A 24,586-nucleotide genomic window follows, 5' to 3' on the forward strand; every position below is an offset into this window, starting at 1 on the left:
AATATAATATCCCTTATTGTTCTTTCTACCACTTAAATTGGTCTCGAAAGTTGCTTATCGGTTACCAATCAGTATTTAAATTGCCATATTTTGCTGTGTATAATGCGCTTCTATGTATAGTATGCATCCACATTTGTGGCCCACACTTGCAGGAAAAAAAAGTCTTTCATTTTAATTTTTAAATTCAATTTTTTATTTATTTATACTTAGAAACAAAAACGATTATTGTATTCCAAGGTATTTGCATACGGATATCGTTATTGCTTTCTAGAGTTATACTTGTAACACATAAGCATAAATAAAAGAATTAAAAGTATAGATATGGAATGAGTATTACCTACATATAATGCGCATCCTTTTCTTCCCTCCAAAATTTGGGCAAAAATATGGGCATTATACATGGCAAAATATGGTAGTATTTTGTTAAACATGTTTCTGCCCCCGGAATTCACTAATATCAAAAGAAATCATTTGTGGACCATTTGCTAATTTGGCCCCTTCAAAGGAAGTATGTTCAAAAGTAATTACATACGACAGAGTGCACGCACGGTGTGGTATCACTGAGCAGTCCCTTTGCAGTCCAGTCCTTCTCCAGCTCTTTGTGTCCTAGTGTCTCTGTATTCTTGGGGGAGAGAGCTCAGGAGGGCTTTGGGGTAGAAGTTGCCCTAGTATTTTGATTACTTGTACATAATATTGAAATACTGGCACCGCACTAAGTTCTAAGATGCTGCAATTAGTAACACATGGGCACTGTTCCTGAGGAACTTGCAAGCAGAAAAACAGATCGTGGTAATCTGATGTTGTGCGTGCCTGCAGGTTTTGTGAGAGCACAGGAAAAAGTTCCCGGATGAAATGCTTCCCCAGTCAACTCTTGAAAACCCAGCAGATACTAGCCCAGCAAAAAAAGAGGAGGGAGTCACAGATGTGGGTGTGCACGGGGTGTGCTGGGGACAGCAACCACTGGGTCTGCAGCGCATCAGATGTAAGATGTCGGTGAAAGCCCTTACCAGCCATGCGGCAGTGCTTGGGTTTCATTCCGCAGCCTGGGAGCCAGCAATGGGCTCAGGGTACAGGAATGATGTGGTCTGTTTGTACTCCACACAGCTCTCGCAGTGCCAAAGGCAGATTTAACAGAAGGCAATGTTTTGAAGGTACCAAAGGCATTCTTTTTTTAACTTTTATTTTACTTTTTACATTACATTTTATTGTATTTTCTCCATTACCATTTATCCCCTCTATACCCTGTTCCACCTCCACGCAACCCCCACAATCACCACACTGTTGTCCGTGTCCACAAGTTCTTTTTCTTTTTTTCTTTTATTCAATCCTTCCAACCAACCACCCCCACGCCTGAACTGTCAACCTGCTCTCTGTCTGGTTCTTGAAGACAGGGGGACCCATTTGAAAGGTAAAGCAATAGTCTTCACAAGAGATGATGAAGGCCAGAACCGGAACAGGAGCGATGGGGGCAAAGAAGAGGAAAAGGGTTAAATAAATATTTAGGGGATATAAAATAGTTGAAAACATCTGGTAAGTCCAACTGGGCATGAATCAAACATTACTTTTCTGGTCCTTCATGAGCAAACCTTGGCGCTGACAGTTAGCTTTCCCAGAGTAACAAGACCTAGAAAGTGGAGTTCTTGGAAGAATCTCATCTTATGGAACAAAAGCATTCTATGCCTCGTGCTATTTTTGGCAGGGGCTGGGGGCGGGGGACCACTATGTTATAATTTAGTTTCACTCCTTAAATACCATTATTATGACTTCTTTGATCCATCAGTTATTTAGAAGCATTTTTTAATCTCTTAAATATGGAGGGTTTTAATACATCTTTTTATTATTAGCTTCTAACTTAACCTGTTAAGGTCATAAAATATTTTCTAAACAGACTATTCTTTGAAGAGACTTTATATAGAACCTAGCACCTGATCGATTTTTGTAAAGACATAAAAAGGAGGAAAGGAAGCAAGCCATGCAGGTACCTGGGTCGTCCCCATGTGCAAAGGCCCTGAGGCGGGACCACGGGTCTTATGATCAGTAAACAAGAAGTTCAATGTGCACATTAGAAAATTTGTTACTTGATAGATGTTAGCCATGGTGTTTTCTGTATGTTCATTAGGCCACCCTGACTGTTTGATTCATCTGTTGATTACTTAAGAAATTGTGTTTAAAATTACCAAACATGATGGTAAATTTGTCAGATTCTCATACGTTTGTGTGTAAAATATATACATACACACACATATACATACTATTTTTTTAAAGGTTTTTAAAATTTATTTTTGGAGAGAGGGCAAGGGAGGGAGACACAAGGAGAAAAGCATTGATCGGTTGCCTCTCGTACGAGCTCCAACGGGACAAGACCTGCAACCCCGGGCAGATGCCCTGAGCAGGAATCAGAGTGGCGGCCTTTCGCTTTGCGGGAGGACACCAAACTGACTGAGCCACATCGATCAGGGCTATCTGTACTATTTTATTAGTATTAGAATCAGAACCTTTTGTTGCTCAATTTGATCCGTGGGTAAAGGTAATCATCTTGATCTCTTTTTACTCTGAGCTTTTACTTTGGATGACATTGATGAAACTATCTGGATTTATCTTGGTTGATGTTTGCCACCTGTACCTTTTCCCATCTTTTTATTTTAGACTTTCTCTGTTCTTATGTTTTAGGTGTGTGTCTTACAAAGAGCACATAGCTAGATTTAGTCTTTTTGTTGGTTCTATTTCTTTTTTATGACTGTAATTTGCTGTTTTTATCTGAAGAATGTAATCCATTCACATTTAATGTGAACTGTGATGTATTTGGACTCATTTCAAACTACTCTTTAGAACACTGTTTATCAAACTCATTAACGTTGCACAGCACAAGGAAGCTGTGATGTTTTTGTGGACTGTAATAGGATATTAAGCTTAACTATATTCATATTTCACACAAAATTACATCTTCTCTTTTGTTAAACTGCACTCACACAGTAGTGAGTCCAAGGGTTTAAAAAGAAAAGTTAAATTAGAGAACATTCTGTTCATCAACTTAATTTCTTCTGAACTCGACAGAAAAGGAGCATCTTATTTGGTCTTTCCATCTTAGCATCTTGGTTCAGCTGGCGAAACTCCAGGGTTCTTCATTCAGGAGCATAGCTACCAGAGATTACACAAGGAGTTACAAAAACATGAAATACAGGTGGGTCCAAGGGGCTTTCAGGACTTGTGTGGGTAATGTACTACAATGGGTGCTGAGTCAGACTAACCTTGGTTTGAATCCTGGCTCTGCCATCTTCTACTCAGTGAACCTGGGTATTTTTTTCCCAAGATTTTATTTTTATTTATTTTTAGACACAGAGGAAGGGAGAGAGAAAGAAAGGGAAAGAAACATTGATGTGTGAGAGGTACATTGATCAGTTGCCTCTCACACGCCCCCAAATGGGGACCTGGCCCAGAACCCAGGCACATGCCCTGGCTGGGAATTGAACCAGCAACCTTTTGGTTCTCAGGCCAGCACTCAGTCCACTGAGCCACACTAGCCAGGGCTTGAATGTGTTTTTTATTCTAATTTTCATTCTCCGTATCTGTGAAATGGAGACAGGAATAATGACTTTCTTATGGAGTTATTGTAAGGATTAAGTGATTTGGTGGTCATAAAATGCTTAGTGCAGTATTTCTCTTACAATACACACTCAAGAAGTGGTATCTGGCACAACTGATGTATTATATATTTTAACAAATATTTATTGGGCACACAGTGTATGTAGGCACAGTCTTAGGCCACACAGTACAGAGGTGAATGTGGTACATGCTGTGAGAGAAACAAGCATAGGTCGCTGGAACGCAGCAGCAGAGCAGCTAGCCCACACGGTTACATTAGGGTTCCTAGAAGAGGTAACATCTGAGTTGAATTTTAAAGAATGCATATGGATAAGCTCAGCACAGAAGCAGGGAAAGAACTTTCCAGGCATAAGGAATCGACTACAAAAAGAGATTTGAAATGCTAATAAGATTTTATGTATTTATTTTTAGAGAGAGGGGAGGGAGGGAGAGAAACACCAATGTGTGAGAGAAACATTGACTGATTGCCACTTGCACACCCCAAACAGGGAACCTGGCCTGCAACCCAGGCATGTGCCCTGACCAGGAATCGAACCAGCAACCTCTTGGTTTGCAAGCTGACACTCAGTCCACTGAGCCACACCAGCCAGGGCTGAAATACTAATAAGATTTTAAGAATCAACACTAATCTAATATGACACTGCAGTGGAGGCCACACTCTCTCCACTGTAGTGTCACTTAGTGCCACAGCCAAAAGTCAAGGAATGCAATGAACTATATAGTTCTTTTTAAATAAAGAATTGTTAATTTTTCCTCATATTAATAATGTTAAACAGATATCTGTCTGTTATATCTACTGACTCTCCAACATTTTAGTCAAAACTGAGGGAAAAAAATCCAAAATACGGGAAGAATGAATACAACTCAATAGCAAAAAAAGCAAACAATCTAATTTAAAAATGGGCAGAAAATCTGAAGACTTTTTTCCAAAGAAGATATACAGATGCCCAAAAGGTACATGAAAAGTTGCTCAACATCAATAATTAGGGAAATGCAAATCAAAACCACAATGTGACATTACGCCACACCTGTCACAATGACTGTCAAAAAGTAGTAAGTATTGGTGAGAGTGTGGAGAAAAGGGAACCCTGTGTACTGTTGGCGGGAATGTACTGCATTTTTCAGACCATAAGATGCACCTGGGATTTAGAGGAGGAAAATAGGAAAAAAAAAATTTTGAAGCAAAAAAGGTGGTAAAATATTTAACAACATAAATCACATAATATTTCACCAATGTAAATGTAAACAGAACTCAATAGCAGCATTAACAACCATTATTAATTTTGTGAGGGGGAGGTGCGTCTTATAGTCCTAAAAATACAGTAAATTGGCATAGCCACTATGGAAAACAGTATGGAGTTTCCTCAAAAAATTAGAAGTAACCCTGGCTGGCATAGCTCAGTGGATTGAGCGCGGACTGAGAACCAAAGCATCACAGGTTCAATTCCCAGTCAGGGCACATGCCTGGGTTGCAAGCCATGGTCCCCAGCAACTGCACATTGATGTTTCTCTCTCTCTTTCTCCCTCCCTTCCCTCTCTAAAAATAAGTAAACAAAATCTTTTTTAAAAAATTAAAAATATAACTACCAAATGCTCCAACAATGCCTCTCTGGGTACTTATCCAAAGAAAACAAAAACATCAACTGAAAAATATTCATCCCTATGTTCATGGCAGTATTATTTTCAATAACCAAGATATGGAAACAATCTAAGTGTTCATCAGTGGATGGATGGATGGATGGATGGATGGATGGACAGACAGACAAAGAAAATGTGATGCACATATATGATGGAATATTATTTAGCCATAAAAGAGAAGGATATCTTGCCATTTGCAACAACATGGATAGACCCTGAGGGCATTATGCTCCATGAAATAAGTCAGACAGGGAAAGATTAGTGGTTGCCGGAGATAGGTGGTGGGAGTGTGGGCGAAATAGGTAAAAGGAGGTCAAAAGGTGCTATTTTATAACTTCCAGTTATAGAATAAATGTCATGGGGATGTAGTATACAGCAGGAATACTATAATTAATAATACTGTATTGCATATTTGAAAGTTGCTAAGAAGATAGATCTTTAAAAGTTCTCATTAAAAAATTGAGAGAAAACTGACTGTCAAAGAAAGTAGCCTAGCATGGTCTAAAGACTCTAGCCATGGAATTGTAAGAGCTGAATTAAAATTAGACTCAACCACCTAACAGCCAATGTGCATTTTGGTGAGCCACTACTGTTTTGAATTCTCACTTTCTCCCTAAAATAGAGATGATAAGGCCTATGCTAACACATCTTACAAATGTATTGTAAAGCTCAAATAAATTGGTTCTTGATTATTCATGATCATGGGAATGCAAAAGAAGCATAAGCACCAAAAACCGAAAATAGTAAATTAAAATTCGTAATAATTGGTTCCAGAATACATTTTTGTATGCTGATTTATCCTTCTAATTATATTTGCTTAGGATAAAATTAATTCCATTTGTATTTCTTTAACCTACACCAGCAGATGGCAGGAAGAAGTAGCCTAGATAATTACAGCATGGTGCCAGAAGTCATTTTGGAATTTTAAAATTACTAAATTAATTGTCAAAATAGAAAATGAAATATCGATTTTGTAGTTATTTATCACTTCATACTTCGCTTGTCTTCAATGAATTAAAAGGTTTTTCACTAGTAGCTTTGATAAATGCTTTAGTCTCACTAATTCCCTATCTGCTCTATGTTTCTGCATCCCAATTTCCCCACATACCTTATATGCCAATCCTTACTCCCTAAACCCCATATATATATATATATATATGGGGTTTATATGGGAAATATATATATATATATATATATATATATATTTCTCCTGCCCTCTCTTTCTGCAGCTTCTACTTCTGAAATTAGCTCATTCTGTACCTCCCTGTGCAAGTTTCTATCCTTTCTCAGGATTTTTCTCAGCTGGGCGTAAGGGTATATATATATATACACACACACATACACATATATATGATTATTCAAAAAATTAGTTGACATTAGATGGTGTTTTCATTTTTAAATATACCTTTAATATTTGGACATTTACGACTCTCCTTGGCACCTTCTGTACTCGGTCCTCCATCCCACACATTAAGGAGGAAGAAAGAGGTGGCTCTTTTGCCCCCCTTGGTCCGACCATTAAGCCTGTTTAATAACTGGCTTACTCCTCGCCTTCGGCTGCAGTCGAACACCGCACATTTTGCCCTGCTCTCACCGCATCATATGATTTACTGTGTCCACACGCGTACGTCACCCCAACTATCTAAATGAATGTCCTGTAAAGTGGACCGGGGTGTCCAGCCTTTTGGCAGCCTTTTGGATTGAGCCACGCTGGAAAAAGAAGAGCTGTCTTGAGCCACACATTAAATACACAAACTCCAATGAAAACAAAAAAATCTCATAAAGTTTTAAGTAAATTTACGATTTTGCATTGGGCCACATTCAGAGCCATCCCAGGCTGCCTGCGCGCCGCAGGCCATGGTTTGGACATCCCTGGTAGACCATTCATTAAAAAAATATTTACTTCTGACCATGCTGGAGTAACTATCTAGTACCAGAACTACCTTCCCACCATAAACAACTGGAAAATGGGACATATATGAAATAAAATATATAAAGCAGCTCTGTCAGATGTCGAACAACAGCTGTGTTATCCAGAAGAGAAAGGATTCAAGTAAGGTGATTCCTGGAGGCGCATCACTGACCATGGACCGGAGAGGAAGAACGCAAGGAAATTGTGGCAATGTCAGTGAGGGGAGAAAACCGCCTTTATCGCTCATGGAGACTGCGGAGGCCAGAATTTATGGGAACATGTACTGGAAAGGAAGGAGCCAATCGGGGAAAGGTCCAGAAATCTGCAGAGAAGTCCCCTTACGTCTGTTACTAAATACTAAGTGGAAATACATAGAGAGAAACTCCACAAAGCTGGGCAGCTACTGGGGAGTTCTAAGCTGAACTCTTCTCAGAAATCATACCAGAATGGGAGGTGCTGGGTTCTAACCAGCCAGAGACATTGAACCCCTGGAGCATTCGGTAGAGATCCCAGAAGAAAAATGTGAATATAGGAAGGAGAAAAGTGGAAGATGTAAAAAGAACCAAATAGAGGTTTAAGAAATGAAAAATATAGTATCTGAAATGAAAGAGTCACTTGCTGCACTGATCAGTAGAGTAGACATTACAGAAGAAAGGACCAGTGTGCTTGGAGGCAGGAATAGACATTATCTAAATTAAAGCATAGAGGGGAAAATGACCGAACAAAATACGCAGTGGTCTACCCTATGTGTATCTGGAGTCTAAGAAGAAGAAGGGAGTATGGAAGACAAAATTTGAAGAAATAATAGCGGAAATTTTTCAAATGTTATGAAAACTATAGATGTCTACATCTAAGAATGTCAATGAACCCCATGCAGGATAAGCATAAAAAAAAAACTCACATCAAAGTACATTGTAGTCAAGTTCCTGAAAACCAGTTATAAGTAGAAACTCCTTAAAATCATCCAGAGGAAAAGAATACACATTACGTATAGGGGAACAAAGATTGATTACAGACTTCTCGTCAGAAACAATGACAGCCAGAAAAAATTAAATCTTTAAAATTCTTGAAACATAAACTATCAACATAGAATTTTATGTACTTCAAACATGAAGGGGAAACAAAGACAGAGAAACGAGAGGGGAAAGAACTTATCACCAGACACCTGCACGACAGTCAACGCTGAAGGAAGTTCTTTAGGTGGGACCACAAGGACACCAGGTAGAAACTCGGACCACCTAAAGGCATGAAGAGCCCCAGAAATGGTAAACACATGGGTGAATACAAAGACTTTTTGTCTTTTCTTAATTTCTTTAAAAGGCAACTGATGCCCTCGTTGGGTGGCTCAGTTGATTGGAGAGTCATCCTGTACACCAAAAGTTAGTGGGTATGATCCCTGGTCAGGGTGTGTATGAGGGACAACCAAGCAGTGTTTCTCTTGCTTGCTCTCTCTCTCTCAAGTGAATAAAATACACACACACACACACACACACACACACACACACACATCTCCCTTCAGGTGAGGATTAAAAAGTGCAAAAAGGCAAGTGACAGTTTAAATAACAATAACACTGTATTTTACAGTTTACATCATGTAGAAGTAGAATGCATGACAATAGTAGCACAAAGGTCAGGAAAGGGAAATGGAAGAATTCAGTTGTAAAGTAAATTACCTTTATAGGCAAAGTGGCATGTTTGAAAATAAACTGATTAAGTTAAAGATGTATATAGTAAACCCTAGATCAATCACTTATAAAAAAAAAAAGGAAAAGTGGTAGAGTTAATAACACACCAAGGTGAAGATGAAATACAATTATCCAGAAGCAACTAGGGGAAGAGGAAAGAAATAAATGAGTATTGTAATGCTGGGTAGAGATGTTGCTATGAAGAAAGCTGTTGGCAAGCAATGCTCCGAGAATGCTCTCCCATTTCTGTCTGCATGGTCAGGACTTTCTGAGCAAAGATTGCTAGCACCTAGATTAAAGAATGTTTGAATGTTCTAATGTTCAAATGACAGGCCCCGGAAGTCAGAGACCTCTGGAGAGATTGAGACTTCTCCAGACACATTGATTTACATTCTAGGACTGTAAACCTAGAGACCTACCCCTCGCCTCCCCAGGAGGGTTTATTTGTATTACAAAGCAAAGGTCAGTAGGTCTTCTCCCCTTCCCCCTTCCCTCCTCCCTCACCTTCCCAGTCCCCACCCCAGAGGGAAGGAGGAGCAGCAGCTGTCAGCTGTCCTATATAAATTCCAAAAATTCATTATTTTGAAGTTTCTCTCATCGTGTCACCTGGTCACGACTGGGACATAGAGAACTAACGTAATTATGAACAATTAAAAGGACATCTCTGATCCAGAAACCTAGTGTCTCTTGCCAGGATGAATGAATGAATGCTTAACAGAAATTAAAATAGGAAGCGGGTATCTCCTGTAAGGTGGCTGGGAAGGCCCGAGGAGGTAACAGTTGAGCAGAGACGTGAATGAAGTAAGCCGTATGAGACCTTAACGTGGGAGAAGACCATAACATACTCATCTCATTGGCCCTCCTGGGGCCTAGCACAGTTATTCACACATAAGCAAAATTTAAATAAATAAGAGTCAAGGATATGACACTCTGAAAGGCTGACCCCCTCTGGCTAGAGTATTGTTTTTCTGTTCTACAAATTCAAGAGTAGCTACATCTTCAGACAGAATGACTCTTTAGCCACAGACTTGTTATGTTAGCTAGGAAAGATCAGCTAGACTTCAAACTCAGCTAAGAACTGCTTCAAGCATAATTCATGTTTCATTTCCTTGAATAAATCTGGGTTAGGAAGCACAGAATGAAGTTTTAGTTGGGAGGCTAAGTTCTTTGTACAGAGGCAGCGATAGATATTAACTTGGTTGGAAATTACTCTCATCCTTGTAAATGTGACATATACAAATGCTGAGAAGAACAGATATGGGTGAAGAGCACAGGCAGCAGGAATACTAAATGAGTGTAATGAATTTTAATTGGGTCATAACTAATAGTACAATCCTTATTTTAGTTGTACAGTGTGTCAGAAGCGCGCAGCTAGAAGAAAGGATGCAGTGCAAAAGGCCAAGAGCAGCCTAGTCCTTGACCTTGGGCTGGAGCCAGCAGTAGTGTGACCTTTCGGGTCGAAACCCTTCTCACCACTGTTGCACCAGGTCATTCCTTCCGTTGCTGTGAATCATCTCTGGGAATCTGTAACAAGCACATCATTGTCAAGAAGTTGAAAGCAATGATAAGTTGTTCTGCTAACACCTGTCAGTGAAATAACTCAGAGCACAAAACTCAGGCATTTAAGGAGTTGACAAGTATTATTAAACCTGTTTTGCAAGAGAAGCAGCTGGTTCAAAGAGGGAAAAGCTGTCAAAGGCAATGCAATCAGTCAATGGCTCAGGCCTCCTGCCTCACGCAGCCAGCCCCTGACCCCGGGCCCTCGTGCCCCGGGAGACAGTGGGTCCATCCCTGAGCAGGTGTTGGTGGTGTTTCCTTCCTTCCAACTTTAAAATGTGGTGACCATTTTAAAGCTACGGCTATATCTTAAATTCAAATATATTTCTTATGACTGGTTTTCTCCGGGTTTTCGCCCTCATTCAGAAATGTATACTATTTTAAATTGTTAAATGCTAACAGCATGGTATTTCTACCAGTACCGCTTTCATTTTTTCCTTTGAGAAACTTGACTGTTATAAAAAAACAGTCCTTGGTCCCTGTCCTCACACAAGGGAAGTCCACAGTGGAGAGAAGAGAGAGGGGAGAGTAGGGCGAAGGAGCAGAAGGAAAAGAAAAGGAAGCAGAATTCCAAAGGACAGAGGAATTTCCGCAACGGCTAACTCAGTGCAGTGCCTGTGTTATCACACGTCGTTTAAACCCAGCCCCCTGCTCCCGCATCAAACAGGCACATGCTGCGCCCAATGTCACTCGCCCCCCACACACGTATACACCCCAGTGATAAGGTGGTGATACGTTTTTCAAGATTTCCCTTAGCTGATAACAAAAATACACTTGAGTCAAACCAGTGAATGGTGACCCAGATCTAAGTATATGAGAAATGTAGCGGAAGTCATAACTTTCTTTAGTGAGTCTTAGTAATTAAATTATTTGGCCTGTTTTTAGCCACCTTGGATATTTTTTTCTTTTTAAAGTCGTTATGAATGTTGTTTGTAGCCGCATCAATAAGCCAAGAATTCACATAGTTACTCAACCACACAGATTACTCATCATCGCCTGTTCATAACAGAATCCTAAAATGTTTAAGATTTCTGATGCAAATCAAAATCTCATCATCACTTGTCATTGCTAAATTAAATGACAGGATAATAACATTACATTAAAACCATTTTTCTCTTGATTGAGTACCATTTTCAGAAGTGAACCTTGTAGATGTATATTTTTTTCATCAGTACTATAAATGCATTTAGAATCTGAGCTAAAAATAGAATCGAAAAGGGGAGGAGTGGAGGGGATGTTTTCAAATTATTGATGAATCTCTTGAATCTCAAGTAACCATATTTGACAGTGCAGAGCTGGGGAAGGGAGTCGTGAGCTCAAGTTACTGAGACTTAGAAGTGCGTGAAGGAGGCCCACAGGTCGAACCTGGCCTTTATTGACACGGTCATGTGTCCCTGTCACCAGTTGTGCATGCGGCAACCCACTGCACACAGGTAACCCGCAGGAACCGGCACTGCTCCGTTCCTCTAACGTCCTCAGGTACTGGTTTCAGGTGGGCCACAGCCTGTGTGGGGAATGAATATAAGTTCCGAATATGCTCAAACGAAGTAGGTTCTCAGCTGACTTGCCATCTTTCTCAGCATTTCTTCTCCGCCTAAAGCTAATTAACCTGTTCGGTCACACCTCCCATCTCTCCATCTGCTCCATCGGGCCCTTGGCCCACTTCTGTGCAGCCAGTCAACCAGTCCTCCTGCCGCTGGGCCCCTCCACCCAGCACCCCTCTTCCAAAGTCTGCTGTCCTGCAAAGATTTTGTCTCCTCGCATCTCCCACCTTTGGCGTTGTGGGAATCCTATACTGGAGCACACCTTTTACCTTGGGCCTCATTTAACACTGTCTTCGTTAGGCAGTAACATTTCAGTAATAAATAACCTACCTGTGAAAACCCTCAGTTCTTGCAGAAGCTGATGAAGGTATAGACAGAGGCAAGACTGGCTCTGGGTTGACAATACTTGAATCTGGGTGATAGGTATAGGAGAAATCAATATTCTCTTTTCTCTAGTTTTGTATGTTTGGGGTTTTCTATGGTAAAAATTTAAAACCAAACTTAGCTCTTTCGAATTCATTTTTTAAAACAGGTGCTTTTTTTTTTTTTCGAGTCAGTGAACGAAATGGGTACTGTACAGGGTGGGTCAGGATGGACACCTGAACCTGTCAGCTAAATACCCGACTCCTAGCCCACCCTCAAGGAAGCAAAGAAGACTCTTTGTTGCCTGGAACTGCAACTTCTCTCTCCTCCTTGGGTCCCAGACATGCTTGCCAGACCCCTGCCACCCTTCCTGCTTCGTATCAAAGTGACCAGATAAACCTGAACAGAAACACATGTTATCTCGGCCCCGTTTATGAAGTTCCGCTGTGAATAGGCTGTGTGCCGGGCATCGAGAGGGGGAATGCGGAGTTACTGCGCCCTGCGGGTTCCCCGGAATGGAACACGGGCACCGAGAACACCCTGATGCCCTGCAGACGCTAGGACCTGTCATCTGGAGTAGCAGCGTTGCGGCAGCACAGGGCAGTGGAGGCAGGGCAGTGAGGGAGAGCGAGTCTGCCAGGCAGGTGCCTTCTCAACAGTGACGCAGACTCCTGAAGGTTCTCCAGACGGAAAAGGCGCCCGCCCCCCCCCCTCCGGCCCCGCTTCTGCTCGCAGTTCTGATTGCTTAGAGCTCCCTCCGATAACTCCCTCTTCTGAAGAACTTAAATTGATTGCAGCCACCAGTGTGATTTTTTTTTTCTGTTTCTTTTTAAATTATTATAGTCTTACTTCTCGCTTGCCAAAAACCGGAGAAACCATCCATGGACATAAGTTTTTTATTGGCTTCGGAGGGAAAGGCGCCAACCAGTGCGTCCAGGCCGCCAGGCTCGGGGCGAAGACATCCATGGTGTGCAAGGTGCGTGCACAGCACAGTGGAGGGTGTTCCAGAGGTACTGTGAGAGCACGGCTTTGAGGCTTGGGTTCCTCGTTTTTATTTTTTAAACTATTTTAAAGCGAACAACTCAGTGACGTTTAGTACAATCGCAGCGTTGTACAACCACCAGAACATTCCCATCATTCCAGAGTAAAACTTACATTAAGCAGCTCCTCCCCTTCCCCCCCCCCCAGCCCCTGGCAACCACCAATCCACATCCTGTCTCTACGGATTTCATCTATTTCTGAAGGTTTCCTATAGGTGGAATCATGTGATGCGACACTTTGTGTCTGGTTTCTCTCACTTAGCATAATGTTTGTAAGGTTCACCGGCCTTACAGCGTGTGTCAGCACCGCACTCCCTCCGTGGCCAAACAGCATCCGCCATGCACGGCACAATGGGTTTGTCCATTTCTTTGTGGGTGGACGCACTGGCCGTCTCCAGCTTTCGGCTGTTGTGAATGGTGCTGCTATAAACATCAGTGTACGTGCACTTGTTTGAATACGTGCTTGTTTCTTCTAGAAGTTCATTGTTTTTAAAATATTTAAATAGGAGAGAGTAGTCTTCCTTTTATATATATATTAGTTACTACCTCACTGGGAAGTAGCGGTCTTCAAATAACTTAATGCCCTGTTCCCTGGGTTGAATTGAGCTTATAACCAGAGTGTGAGAAGCGAGGAGAATTAGTCTACTCTGATGGGTTTTCTAGTCCAGCTTCAGGAGTCATTCTGTTTTTAGCAGGTTTCACTGCAGCCACACAGCTTTTGGAAACGTGGTTAAGTAACTGGCGATTTACTCCTCTCTATGTTCTTTTCCTCTAATGCTGTATCTTGGATCAGAAGGAAATCTGGGCCTTACAGAACTACACATCACTGATCTTTAGGCATAGTTTTGTTTTCTGGTATGTAAAGAAATGTCAAATACAGTATCCTATTTCCATCCACCTACTGAAATTATCTGAAAATAAGTAAATAAAATTGGCTGCCAAAGGTTCGACTTCTGCATGTTTAATGAAATTTTAAGATGCTATCATTACTGGTATAACAGGAAAGATAGTTCATTTATTTTAGGAAGGCTAGATTGGTTCTGCACAGTAGAGAATAAGAAAAAATATAACAAATGTAAAAGAATGAACTCTGCTGTCAACTGGGTAGATTTCACCAAAATTTCTCCGAAATGTCACTTCCCATTGCATACAGCACTTCCGCTCCACAGGAGTCTTTAAATGATGCATAAACTATATAATTATCACTTTATCTACTAATGAACTGTAACTTTATTTCTAATTTATGATTAACACGATTAATCCTTATCTGGCTATTTGGTCAAAAACATCTCATGAAAGCACAAGATTCAGTGTAAGAAACCCTCCTTTGCTAAGGTTCAGCTCTTTATACATTTAAAATATCAATCACTTATTTGGCAAGTAATTATTGATGGCCTGTTATGTGCTAGTAATTATGGGGCTTGGAGAGAGCACAATTAAAAATGTTAGGTGTGCCCTGGCTGATGTGGCGCTCAGTGGATTGAGCACGGGCTGTAAACCAAAGGGTCACTGGTTCGATTCCCAGTCAGGGCACATGCCTGGGTTTCAGGCCAGGTCCCCATTGCAGAGCATGTGAAAGGCAACCACACATTGATGTTCCTCTCCCTCTCTTTCTCCCTCCCTTCCCCTCCCTCTCTCTAAAAGTAAATAAAATCTTTTTTTTTTTTAATTTTTAAAAACTGTTAGGCCTGCCCTGGGTGGCTCATTTGGTTGGAGTGGCATCTCCTACACAAAAAATTGAGGGTTTTATCCCCTGGTCAGGGCACATATGTAAGCTGCAGGTTCAATTCCCCAGTCAGGGTATGTATGGAATAGATGTTTCTCTCTCACATCAATGTTTCTCTCTCTCTGTCTCTCTCTCTCACACACACACACACAAACACACAATCAATAAACCTACCCTTGGGTGAGGATTTAAAAAATAATAAATGAAAATGTTAGGCCTCATCCATCTTCTACTTGACTAGAAATGGAAGGTTTGAGGACTAATCAGATGGTGCTGACTTAAGAGGGTGTGGAAGCTGGACAGAGGGTATCACTTCCTGGCTGGGAAACCCTGGACAGAGAACTGGTCGTGGAAGCAGGGTACCGAGAGTGGCCATGGGGCCAGGGGAGGTCCCTAGAGCTGGGGCTGTGAAAGGAGAGATAAGAGAACCCCCTCTTGGAAGTTCTGTAAAAGCCATTCATTTAGCCATTGAAGCCAAAATTGGATGTCCCCTAGGATCTCATCCGACTCGAAGGTTTGGGGATTTGTTTTATTTTAGGTCTGTTGACTTGGAGGCAAAGAGAGAAATGAAAACTAGAAATATCTGAGTCGTGGGACTGCACTTGGGAAATGAACCACTAAGCCACGGCAGTGGATGTGAGAGGAATAGAAGGCAGGCCGTGCGCGGGGGCGTGTTCCTGCCAGGGGGCTGACTGAAGCACGGGCGCTTCTTGTTCCGCTCTGGTCTGTGTGTGATGGCTTGTGCTGGCGCCTGTCCGGCTTCCAAAGTCCTTTATGCCTGACCCGCCCCGACTTAGTGTTTAGCCCCACCGTGGAACTCTCCTGGGGATCGGCACCGAGGGGACAAGAAAACAGTGGCTTCAGCTAAAACCTACCTACACAGGGTTACTTCGCTTAGATAACCTGAGACATTTAAATGTAGATTTATTTAAGATTAAATAAATTGGATCATATTCTCAGACTTTGTTAACAAGAAAAACAAAATCTCTTTTCTAGTGGTAGTTATTGTTATCCATTCATCATGATATTTCTTCCCATTGTGAAATACATTTTTATTAAGCAAATTAGCCACACTGCTTTATGGCAGTTTTTTAAAGATGAAAAGTTCTGAGTAGAAACCAAAATCATGAAATTAATCAAGATAAAATCAAGCAGATGGAACAAAAAAAAAAAAAAAACACCAGAAAATTTCCTATGCTTTTCTTAGCAACATTAACTTACCTATCACTGCCCTGCAACCAAGTGAAACTCAAGTTCCGATGGAGTAAGATTATTTGATGGCATCTTGTTTACAAAACACCTTATATTGAGCTAAGGAGAAATATCTGTCAAGATACTGTGGCGAGGGGCTATGAAACAGGAGTCCATCAATATGCATACAGTGAAGTATGTATAATGAAACATTTCAACTAGTTAAGAGTTGTGTAGTTAGAATTTTAATTGAGTCATGGCCAAGGCTACAGTCCAAGGATAACTGGAGATACTTTGAGATTAAAAATCCAGGCAGATATAGAAAACCTTGGGAGGGCAAAGAGCCCACTGGGACACCTTTCATAGGACTCGCCTGAGTTGGTTGGTTAAGTGTTTCTTCTTCCTGCTGCCTTCCACTGTAGCCTAACATTAGAGAGGGGGAAGGTACTGCTGAAGTCAGGAACTGGCAGCTCGGGAGGCCCTGGCAGACTAAAGAGCTGAAGCTGCAGGGGGCCAGTATGAGCCCAGAGGCCCTGCTTCACGTGCAGGTGGAAGAAGCCACAAACAAGCAGAAACCCAAGTGCCCCAGATCAGAAGCCAGCAAACTGCGGGGGCCTTCGAGAAATTACCTGGCCATGCTTCCTTCAAACGCCGAGACTGAAGTCTCTGGTACGAGTAGCTGTTTTTTTTTTCAGAGCAGTCAGGTGCGAAGTCCTGTGACAGTCCTGTGACAGAGGTGTTCTGTGAGAGCAGCGCCCCTGCAAAGACCAGCCCGCGGCATCATAGAGCAAAGAATTTTAATTAGCTTGATAATAGCAGAACTGAAATTAGATTCCAGGTTTCTTCACTCCCATATGCAGCATTTTGCCTCATGACCACGATACTTAAAGTTTTTGTGTCAACTTGATAGCTAGCATGTGGCCGGGAAAACAGGGAAGCCTCCAAAGACACCTGTGAAGGTTCCTCTATAATAGTCCTCAGTAGTCAGGGGCCTTTCATTCACTGTGATTCCAAGACACTTGCGCTCACTCTGAATGGCAAGCTATGAATGACGCTATGAATGACAAGCTGTGAATGACAGGCTATGAGGAGCAAAAGCGTGGGTTCCGCTTCTCTGATTTCTGGTTATCAATTTCCAGTTACTGGGGAAGGGGCTTAAATTTGAGCCAGAAGTAAGCAAATGGGATTGGAAGGTGTTCACTTTTCGCACCATTTTTAAACACAAATCCAGAAGAAGAAACGAATGTGTGAGAGGTGTTGGGGGTGGGGAATAGGGGAGACGGCATTCTTTTAGTATCACGTTGCACAAGTCATCTGTGCGATCGATAACGCAGAAAGAAAAGGGGAATCATTTTAAATAGGACTCAGATCCCCATTGCTTTCTGTCCGAGCTCTGACATGTGACTTAGATCCAATTAAAGCTTAAATATGACTCCGAAGGCAGAGATGCCCTCCCACTTGGCTATACTATTCTGAAAGTAATGGGATACATATTACATTGCAAAGCATTAGTTTCACCAAAGGTTTAAAGATATTGTTACAGTTTTGCTAGAATACTAACATTAATAAATACAGCCTCATTTTAAAAATAATTTAACATGCCCACATGCTTGCTTCCATGATCAAATGCTCTTCTGTTTGAACACAGGAAGGACTGAAGCATCAGGGAGAACCAGACGGGCATGAAAGTAGTTCATGAGGTTGAACCCAAGCAGCAGGAGCCCTGCCCTTTCCCCCAGGAGAAGCAGCCTGATGATGATGATGGTGGTGGTGGTGGCGGTGGCACCAAACCCTTATTTAACCCTTTTACAGCTTTAAATATATTTTCATGCATATTATTTTAGTTTATCTACACAGCTAACTTGCTGTGACTTTCCAGATAAGGACACTGAGGCCGAGAGAGAATTTAAGTGGCTCGCCCGAAATCACACAGCTAGCGGGGAGGGGCTTCCATGACACAAATGAAAATATTGTCTTCCTCTTCTTCGGCTTTTCATCACTTCCTTTACTTTGTAATGAATCGCTACGACCTAGATGATGTAAAGGTAATGGAACTAGGGTTGGTTTCTCTTGATCCTCAGCAGTGTTGTTACTTTCCCATTATTTTTTAGTTACTGGATTTTTATTTTTGACAAGGGAACATCTAAGAAGGCAAAAACAAAGTATTTTGTCTCACATCTCACTTGGAGTTTAGAAGGCCAGCCAACAGACTTGCCAGGAAATTACCATTGGAATAAACCTGGGACCCTAACCATCACCAGGGGATGTAGCCAATCAGATGATGCTTTGAGCAGGAAAAGGACATCAGGTGATGCTCTGAGCAGGAAAAGGACAGGCAGCTACTGCAGCCTCTGAAATACAACTGCAGCACCCTGCAAACGCAGTTGCCCTGAGCATGGAATCCCTTCCCAGTCGTGCCTCGGATGCTCATGCTTTTATTCTACCTGCTATGTCTTATTCCCCTCCAATGTTACCAGTTTCTTGAAGTCAAAGCTGCACATTTTTTAGGTTTTCTTCTCCCCTCCAACAATTCTTCCTAATCCCTGCACATCTTAATGTTTAGTTCATTACCACCATTTATCACCTGCCCTTGTTATTCACCTTAAACAGATTTCACCTATATGAAACCTACAGGAAAGGGAAGAGAAGTTTCTTTGCTCTAATTTGTATCATACCCCACGTGCCTAGGGATGGCCTTTTCTTAATCCCCAGAACATTCTTATAATGATACTTTCCTAACTCTGTAACACCCTGAGTGCCCATGGGAGACAGTTAAATAATGTCAAAAACAAGTGAAAGAACAAACAACTTGTTTCTGCTGTGAATCTTCGACCTAAGAAAAAGGATGCTTTGGCAGTTACCTACTAGATAAATGAATGGCCAGCCTTCCGCAAAGGAAATCTTTGGTAGAAGACCTCCTGCCACTGGGGATCTCTCCTTACAGGTGCACTTTGTAGTGGACACACTTCGTTATAAAGACAGAGATTTTGCTAAGAAGTTTTTATATATTGTTTGAGATCATTGCCTTATCATCATTTGAGCCAGAAAAGGAGCACAGGCAAAAGTGTTCTTTGAGGAAGAAGGTACCAGAAGTGGAATCAGGGGTCAGTAAATTTGGCCCGTGGAGCAAATCTTGCCCACTACATATTTTTGTAAATAAAGTTTTATTGGAACACAGCCACATCCATTTGTTGACATTTTCTTTGGCCACTTTCACACTACAATGATGGGGGTGAATTGTTGCAAAAGAGACAATATGGCCCATAAAGTCTAAAATATTACCTATTTGGTCCTTTACCCAAAAAAATGCCCAGCCCCTGATCTAGACAGTCCAAAAGCTCACCAGCAAATTTTATGGTCACTCATTGAGGATCTCGACCCAAGTAAAGGTCTACATTTCTTTGTGTTGCTATATCCAGAGAGGAACAGTCTTCTATGGAAGAGCAGAACACACCAGGAGTGGCCCAGAGCTGGATGGAGACACAGCCCATTGATGGAGCGCTCAGTGCAGGACAGAAAAGTAGGAGTACAGGAATGATTCCAACTGAGTGACATTCTGGCCAAGACAAAACAATAGCAACAGTGAAAAGATCAGCAGTTGCCAGGGGCTAGGGAGCAGACAGTGAGTGATGAACAGAGGATTTTTAAGCCACTCTGTATGATCATAGAATCACAGATGCACACCTGTAAATTTGCCAAAACCCATAGAATGTATACCACCCGAGTGAACCCTACTGTAAACTATGGAGTTTGGGGAGTGTGTTTGATGTGTCAACTTAGGTTCATTGATTTTAACAACTCTGCCACCCTAATCACGTTGCCTATGAAAGGAAGAGGAATGCACGATTAAAGGAAAAACTGCAGTATCGTTACCAGAATACATGCCAGGATGCAAAAGCAACAGAATTCCACTATACCAGCTTAACTGGGGCTTTTTAAAATTGATTTGAAAGAAAGAAGAAAATAATATCAATTTCTTGTTCCATTTATGCATTCACCGGTTGACTCGTGTGTGCCCTGACCGGATACCGAACCTGCAACCTTGGTGCATCGGGAGCTGGCTCTGACCAACTGAGCGCTCGTCCGGGGCTAGCAAGGGTTTTTTGTGTTCCTTCCTCTTTGTGCTGCTCCGTGGCAGGGTCAGGGGAGAAGATACGATGCTAAAACACCAGGCAAGGCATTACGAAGATGCCGTCATTCATAGTGAAGCACGAACAACTGAGGTCCTGCCTACGTTTGAGGACTGTAGATGGTGGACAGCTTGTCGCACAGAAATTTTCACGTGAACAGATTGAAATGAGAGTGAACCCGGAGAACTGGTGCAAATCATTAAATGCTTCCTATTTTAGGCAGGATGCAAGTAGAACATTAGTATATAACAAGTCTTTGGGCTGCAATCAAGTCTTTCAACTCACATTAAGAAGATTAATTAGTTACTGTTTATAAAGTACTGTGCAGATATGCCCTTTCCAAATGCTAAGTATTCTAAAAACTACATTGTAGCATTTTCCTAAATGTAAAAGATCTAACGTTCATCCTTTCTTTGGTACAGGTTGGCAAAGATTCTTTTGGCAACAACTATATAGAAAACTTAAAACAGAATGGTATTTCTACAGGTAAAATTTCGCCTCTTTTAAAGTTGGTTTTTATAACTTTCTTCTGTGATCGATTACCAGAAAAGTTGAATATAAAATAGAATTACTAGAGCTTCCCCTGCTGACCGGGGAATTTTTATGCGCAGCTTTGTGTAGTTGCGCTTAAATAGCCATGGTTAATTCCCTTGGGTACCCCGCTCCAGGTGGGTACCCAAATAAAGTGACAGGAGGTTACAAACCTTCATCTCACAGAAATGTTTCAGAAGCAGGTAACAGGAGAAAATAGGGACTCGATTCACAAATGATATCTTAAGAAAAGCCACTGAGTATCATAGCTGGGAATCATTTTAGGAACCATTGAGGCTGATACGACTATTTCCCCCCCCAAAAAAAGAAAACCGAAGGCCAGAGAGGTTCTGCGACTGCCCAAGAGCACGGGCTGGTTGGAGCCACAGCCGAGGCTAGAAGGCGGCCTTTGGCTCCAGCTCAAGGCTCTCGCTGCTGCCAAAGGCTGCCTGATCGGCATTACCACGTGTGTGCCAGGCCCTCATTCCTGATGAGATGCAAAGCTTATGAGAAGGAAGAAAAACAAACACGTTGATTTTATAGGTTTGACCTTTCGTCTGTCATCTCAGCCAGTCATTTCTTTCAGCGGAGAAATATGGTAGTGCAGAAAAATGCATATGTTACAACTGTGAACAAGAGGGAGGAGTTGGAAGCGGGGGTGGTTTGCTGGGTTGTTACTCATGTAGAGAAAAGGTGCAACTAAGTGTAAAATCTTATTTTCCCCATTGTATAGGTGATGAGTATAAATTAGCACTAATTACTTATTTCTTTTTTATCATTCCAGATGGTTAAAGGTTAAAAAAGTTTTCTAAGGATTAGTGATGCATTGAAATTATTAAAATAAATGATCCATGCCAGGCTGTGAATATGTGATTTTAATTTCTTTTTTCTTTTAGAATTTGCGTATCAGACTGAAGATGCTGCTACGGGAACTGCTTCAATAATTGTCAATGAAGAAGGTAAGTGTTCTGCATTTGGAAGTGTGGTTTGATGAAACAGTTCGTTTCCAGAACTGGAGCGGAAGCATCGGTTTGTATCCTGATCGTCCAGATCTCTTGCCGCACGCACCAGGCCTCAGCCACGGCTTCCCGGCCCGAGTATAAATGTCCCCTCATTTACATGTCCCAGGTTGGTCCGATATGAAAGTGTCCATCCAGAACATGTGAAACATTATAGTTGCCTCAAAATAACATTTATATCCTGTAAAGTACATCACCCTCCCTGTGAACTCAGCACTGATATTTATCTCTAAAAGCAGCTTACATCTGTCGTTTCGGTTACACCAGGGAAATAAATGTAAATAGATAGGTGCGAAAGAAGGTTGATGGATCGTATTTATAGAATATTTACTGAGCAAATGGCAGCAACTAATTACTTCTGACTTGTCGTTGGTGTTCAGTTCTGTCTGCTCTTTAACCAGCCATCAAACCTCAAAAATCTGTGTGTACAACCATGTCTGTCACTAGGCCTTGCAGTAGCCAAACATTTGTCTTTGAAAAAGTGACTTCCCTTTACCCTCACGTCAAGTTGTCATCATTTCTGCGGAATATTTTAAGTATAAAACACCTCTGTAAGGTTTTTCAAATCAGAATTAATATTCAGACGGGCCAAGCATTGGGGGGGCCACCTGGAACACAGAACCTAGTGCATTGTGGGTAGTCAGCGTGCACTGTGCCACATTAGGATTTGTCACAACATGTCTTCCATTTGTAGTGCAGCTTCACGAGGTCATTTCTCACAGGGGACAGGATCCTCTTACCATCAGTGATCCCCAACTCTCAATAACGAAAAGAAGAAATCGTGTTCCACTTCAAGATAGTAGATCAAAGTTCTTACTCGAACAATAGTCTGGTTCATTACTTTAAGCTACCTTGCAGCTCATTCCCTGCCTTAAACCTCTTTTTTGTGTTCTAGTGATATCTTCATGTTCTGTTTCTGCCTTATCTGTGTACAAAATACTGCATTTTCGTGCAAAGATGTAATTTAATACTGTGTGGCGTGCCTGGTATGGCAGAGATGTCTGGTTCCGAGTATATGGGTAATGCCCTCAAGAGTACAGATCGTAGTGGAAGAGCTAATCCGAATGCCCAGCAGTGACAGTCAGCTCCTTTAAGTGAGCAGCACGGTAAAGTAAGGAGGCCAGTTCTGACAAGTTTAGTTGAGGTGTGAGTGAGCTGGCCACATGGCAGTGTCCACTGTACAGCTGTGCCTTCGGTTTGTTTCTCATCGACCAAGGCCAGGCCAGAAATGTAGACTCAGAGGTCAGCAACGCAGAAGCAGCAGCTGACTCTAGCAGAGAGAGTGAGGTCACTGAGGGAGGAAGGGAAGGAGGTATGCTGTCTTTCAGCGTGTGAGTACTGTGAATTTTTCCAGGACCAAGACTGGGTTTATGCTGAGCCATCCCCACTTTGTTAAGTCCTCCTTGCGGCCAACAAACACATCTGTGGTAAGACGATAGGCTCGCATGTGTTCTGCATTGAGAGGTAATTTTAGGTCATGTGTATATAACAGCAACACGAGCAGCCTGCAGCACAAAAATGCTGCTTCAATTAGTCCCCTTAGGTCAGTGCTGTCCACTAGAAACATAATGCAAGCCACGTACACAGTTTTAAATTTCCCATGAGCCACATTCAAAAAAGTAAACCAAAGCAGGTAAAATTCATCTTAATATATTCCCTTAACCCAGTAGATCCAAAATATTATCCTTTCAACATGCAATCAAAAAAAGTCCTTAAAAATTACTGAGGAAGTTTACCTTTGCTTTGTACTGAGCCCTTGAAATCTGCTGTGCATTGTACAAGGAGAGCAGACCCCATCTCGGACTGGCACATTTCAGGTGCTCCATAGGCATGTGTGGCTCGTGCTCGTGACTGTCGTGTTGGACAGCACGGCTCTGGAGAGTGCACCTGGCAGGTAAAACGTACCGCCACACCTCCCACATTTCGAGGAGATTATAGAGAATGAGTCCAAGTGATGCGTATACAGGGTAGGGCAAAAGGAGCTTTACAGTTGTTTGTCTGGAAAATACAGTAATTTGTAAATAATAATACAAGTGGACATTCTCAACTGTAAACCTACTTTCGCCCCACCCTGAACAAGGTTCCGTGGTCCTGCTTCTGTTTGGTCTGGCGCCGTCCAGGCCACACGTCCTTCTCTCTACCTTAAGTGACTTAGCGCAGCTCTTCATCTGCTAGATGTTATAAACTGTGTTTGGGTTTGCAGAATCACTGTGCAGAATACCCTAGGGTACACCTTGAATGGACTACCTGCTAGAGAGGATTAGTTCTAATGCTCGGCAAGTTTATTCCTGTTTGTACTCCTCATTACGACATCTGTCATTTAGGATTAAGAACCTTAACCACATGCGTTGTACCAGCCATTTCCCGTAAGAGAAAATTTGAAAGTATGTTCTATATCCTTTCTCAGCTAACATTCTTTGTATGTAAGAACATTGGGGAAATCATTTTTAGATTTTGTTCAAAACAATTAAAATAATATGAATCTTACGGAGACACTGTAGAAGAAGCTACCTTAGGAATATGAAGTGTAACCCACATGGCCTGGAAATGTTAGAATTGATACAACACATTTCACGTCATGCCTTTGTAAGACTGACCGTAACACTGCAGAATATCACTGCTTGGCTTTGCTTGGTTTCAATATAAA

General features: G+C 41.8%; 1 protein-coding gene and 1 long non-coding RNA gene across 2 annotated transcripts in view; one reads left to right on the forward strand and one right to left on the reverse strand.

Annotated features, from left to right (window-relative positions):
* The window catches only part of RBKS (ribokinase), a 77,493-nt gene that overhangs the window by 5,551 nt on the left and 47,356 nt on the right, over positions 1-24,586 (forward strand). The window contains exons 2-4 of the mRNA XM_045844490.1: positions 13,146-13,278; positions 20,812-20,875; positions 21,817-21,879. Of these exons, the coding sequence (XP_045700446.1) occupies positions 13,146-13,278; positions 20,812-20,875; positions 21,817-21,879 (260 nt within the window). The remainder of the gene's footprint in view (positions 1-13,145; positions 13,279-20,811; positions 20,876-21,816; positions 21,880-24,586) is intronic.
* On the reverse strand, positions 10,311-23,789 carry LOC123822492. Its single transcript, XR_006786349.1, has 3 exons — positions 23,676-23,789; positions 16,889-17,017; positions 10,311-10,362 (listed from the first exon to the last, which is right to left on the reverse strand). It is a non-coding gene; the product is annotated as an uncharacterized LOC123822492 (long non-coding RNA).

Source organism: Phyllostomus hastatus, unplaced genomic scaffold (assembly GCF_019186645.2).
Source record: "Phyllostomus hastatus isolate PE091 unplaced genomic scaffold, TTU_PhHast_1.1 phas_contig_402, whole genome shotgun sequence".
Classification (NCBI taxonomy): Eukaryota; Metazoa; Chordata; class Mammalia; order Chiroptera; family Phyllostomidae; genus Phyllostomus; species Phyllostomus hastatus.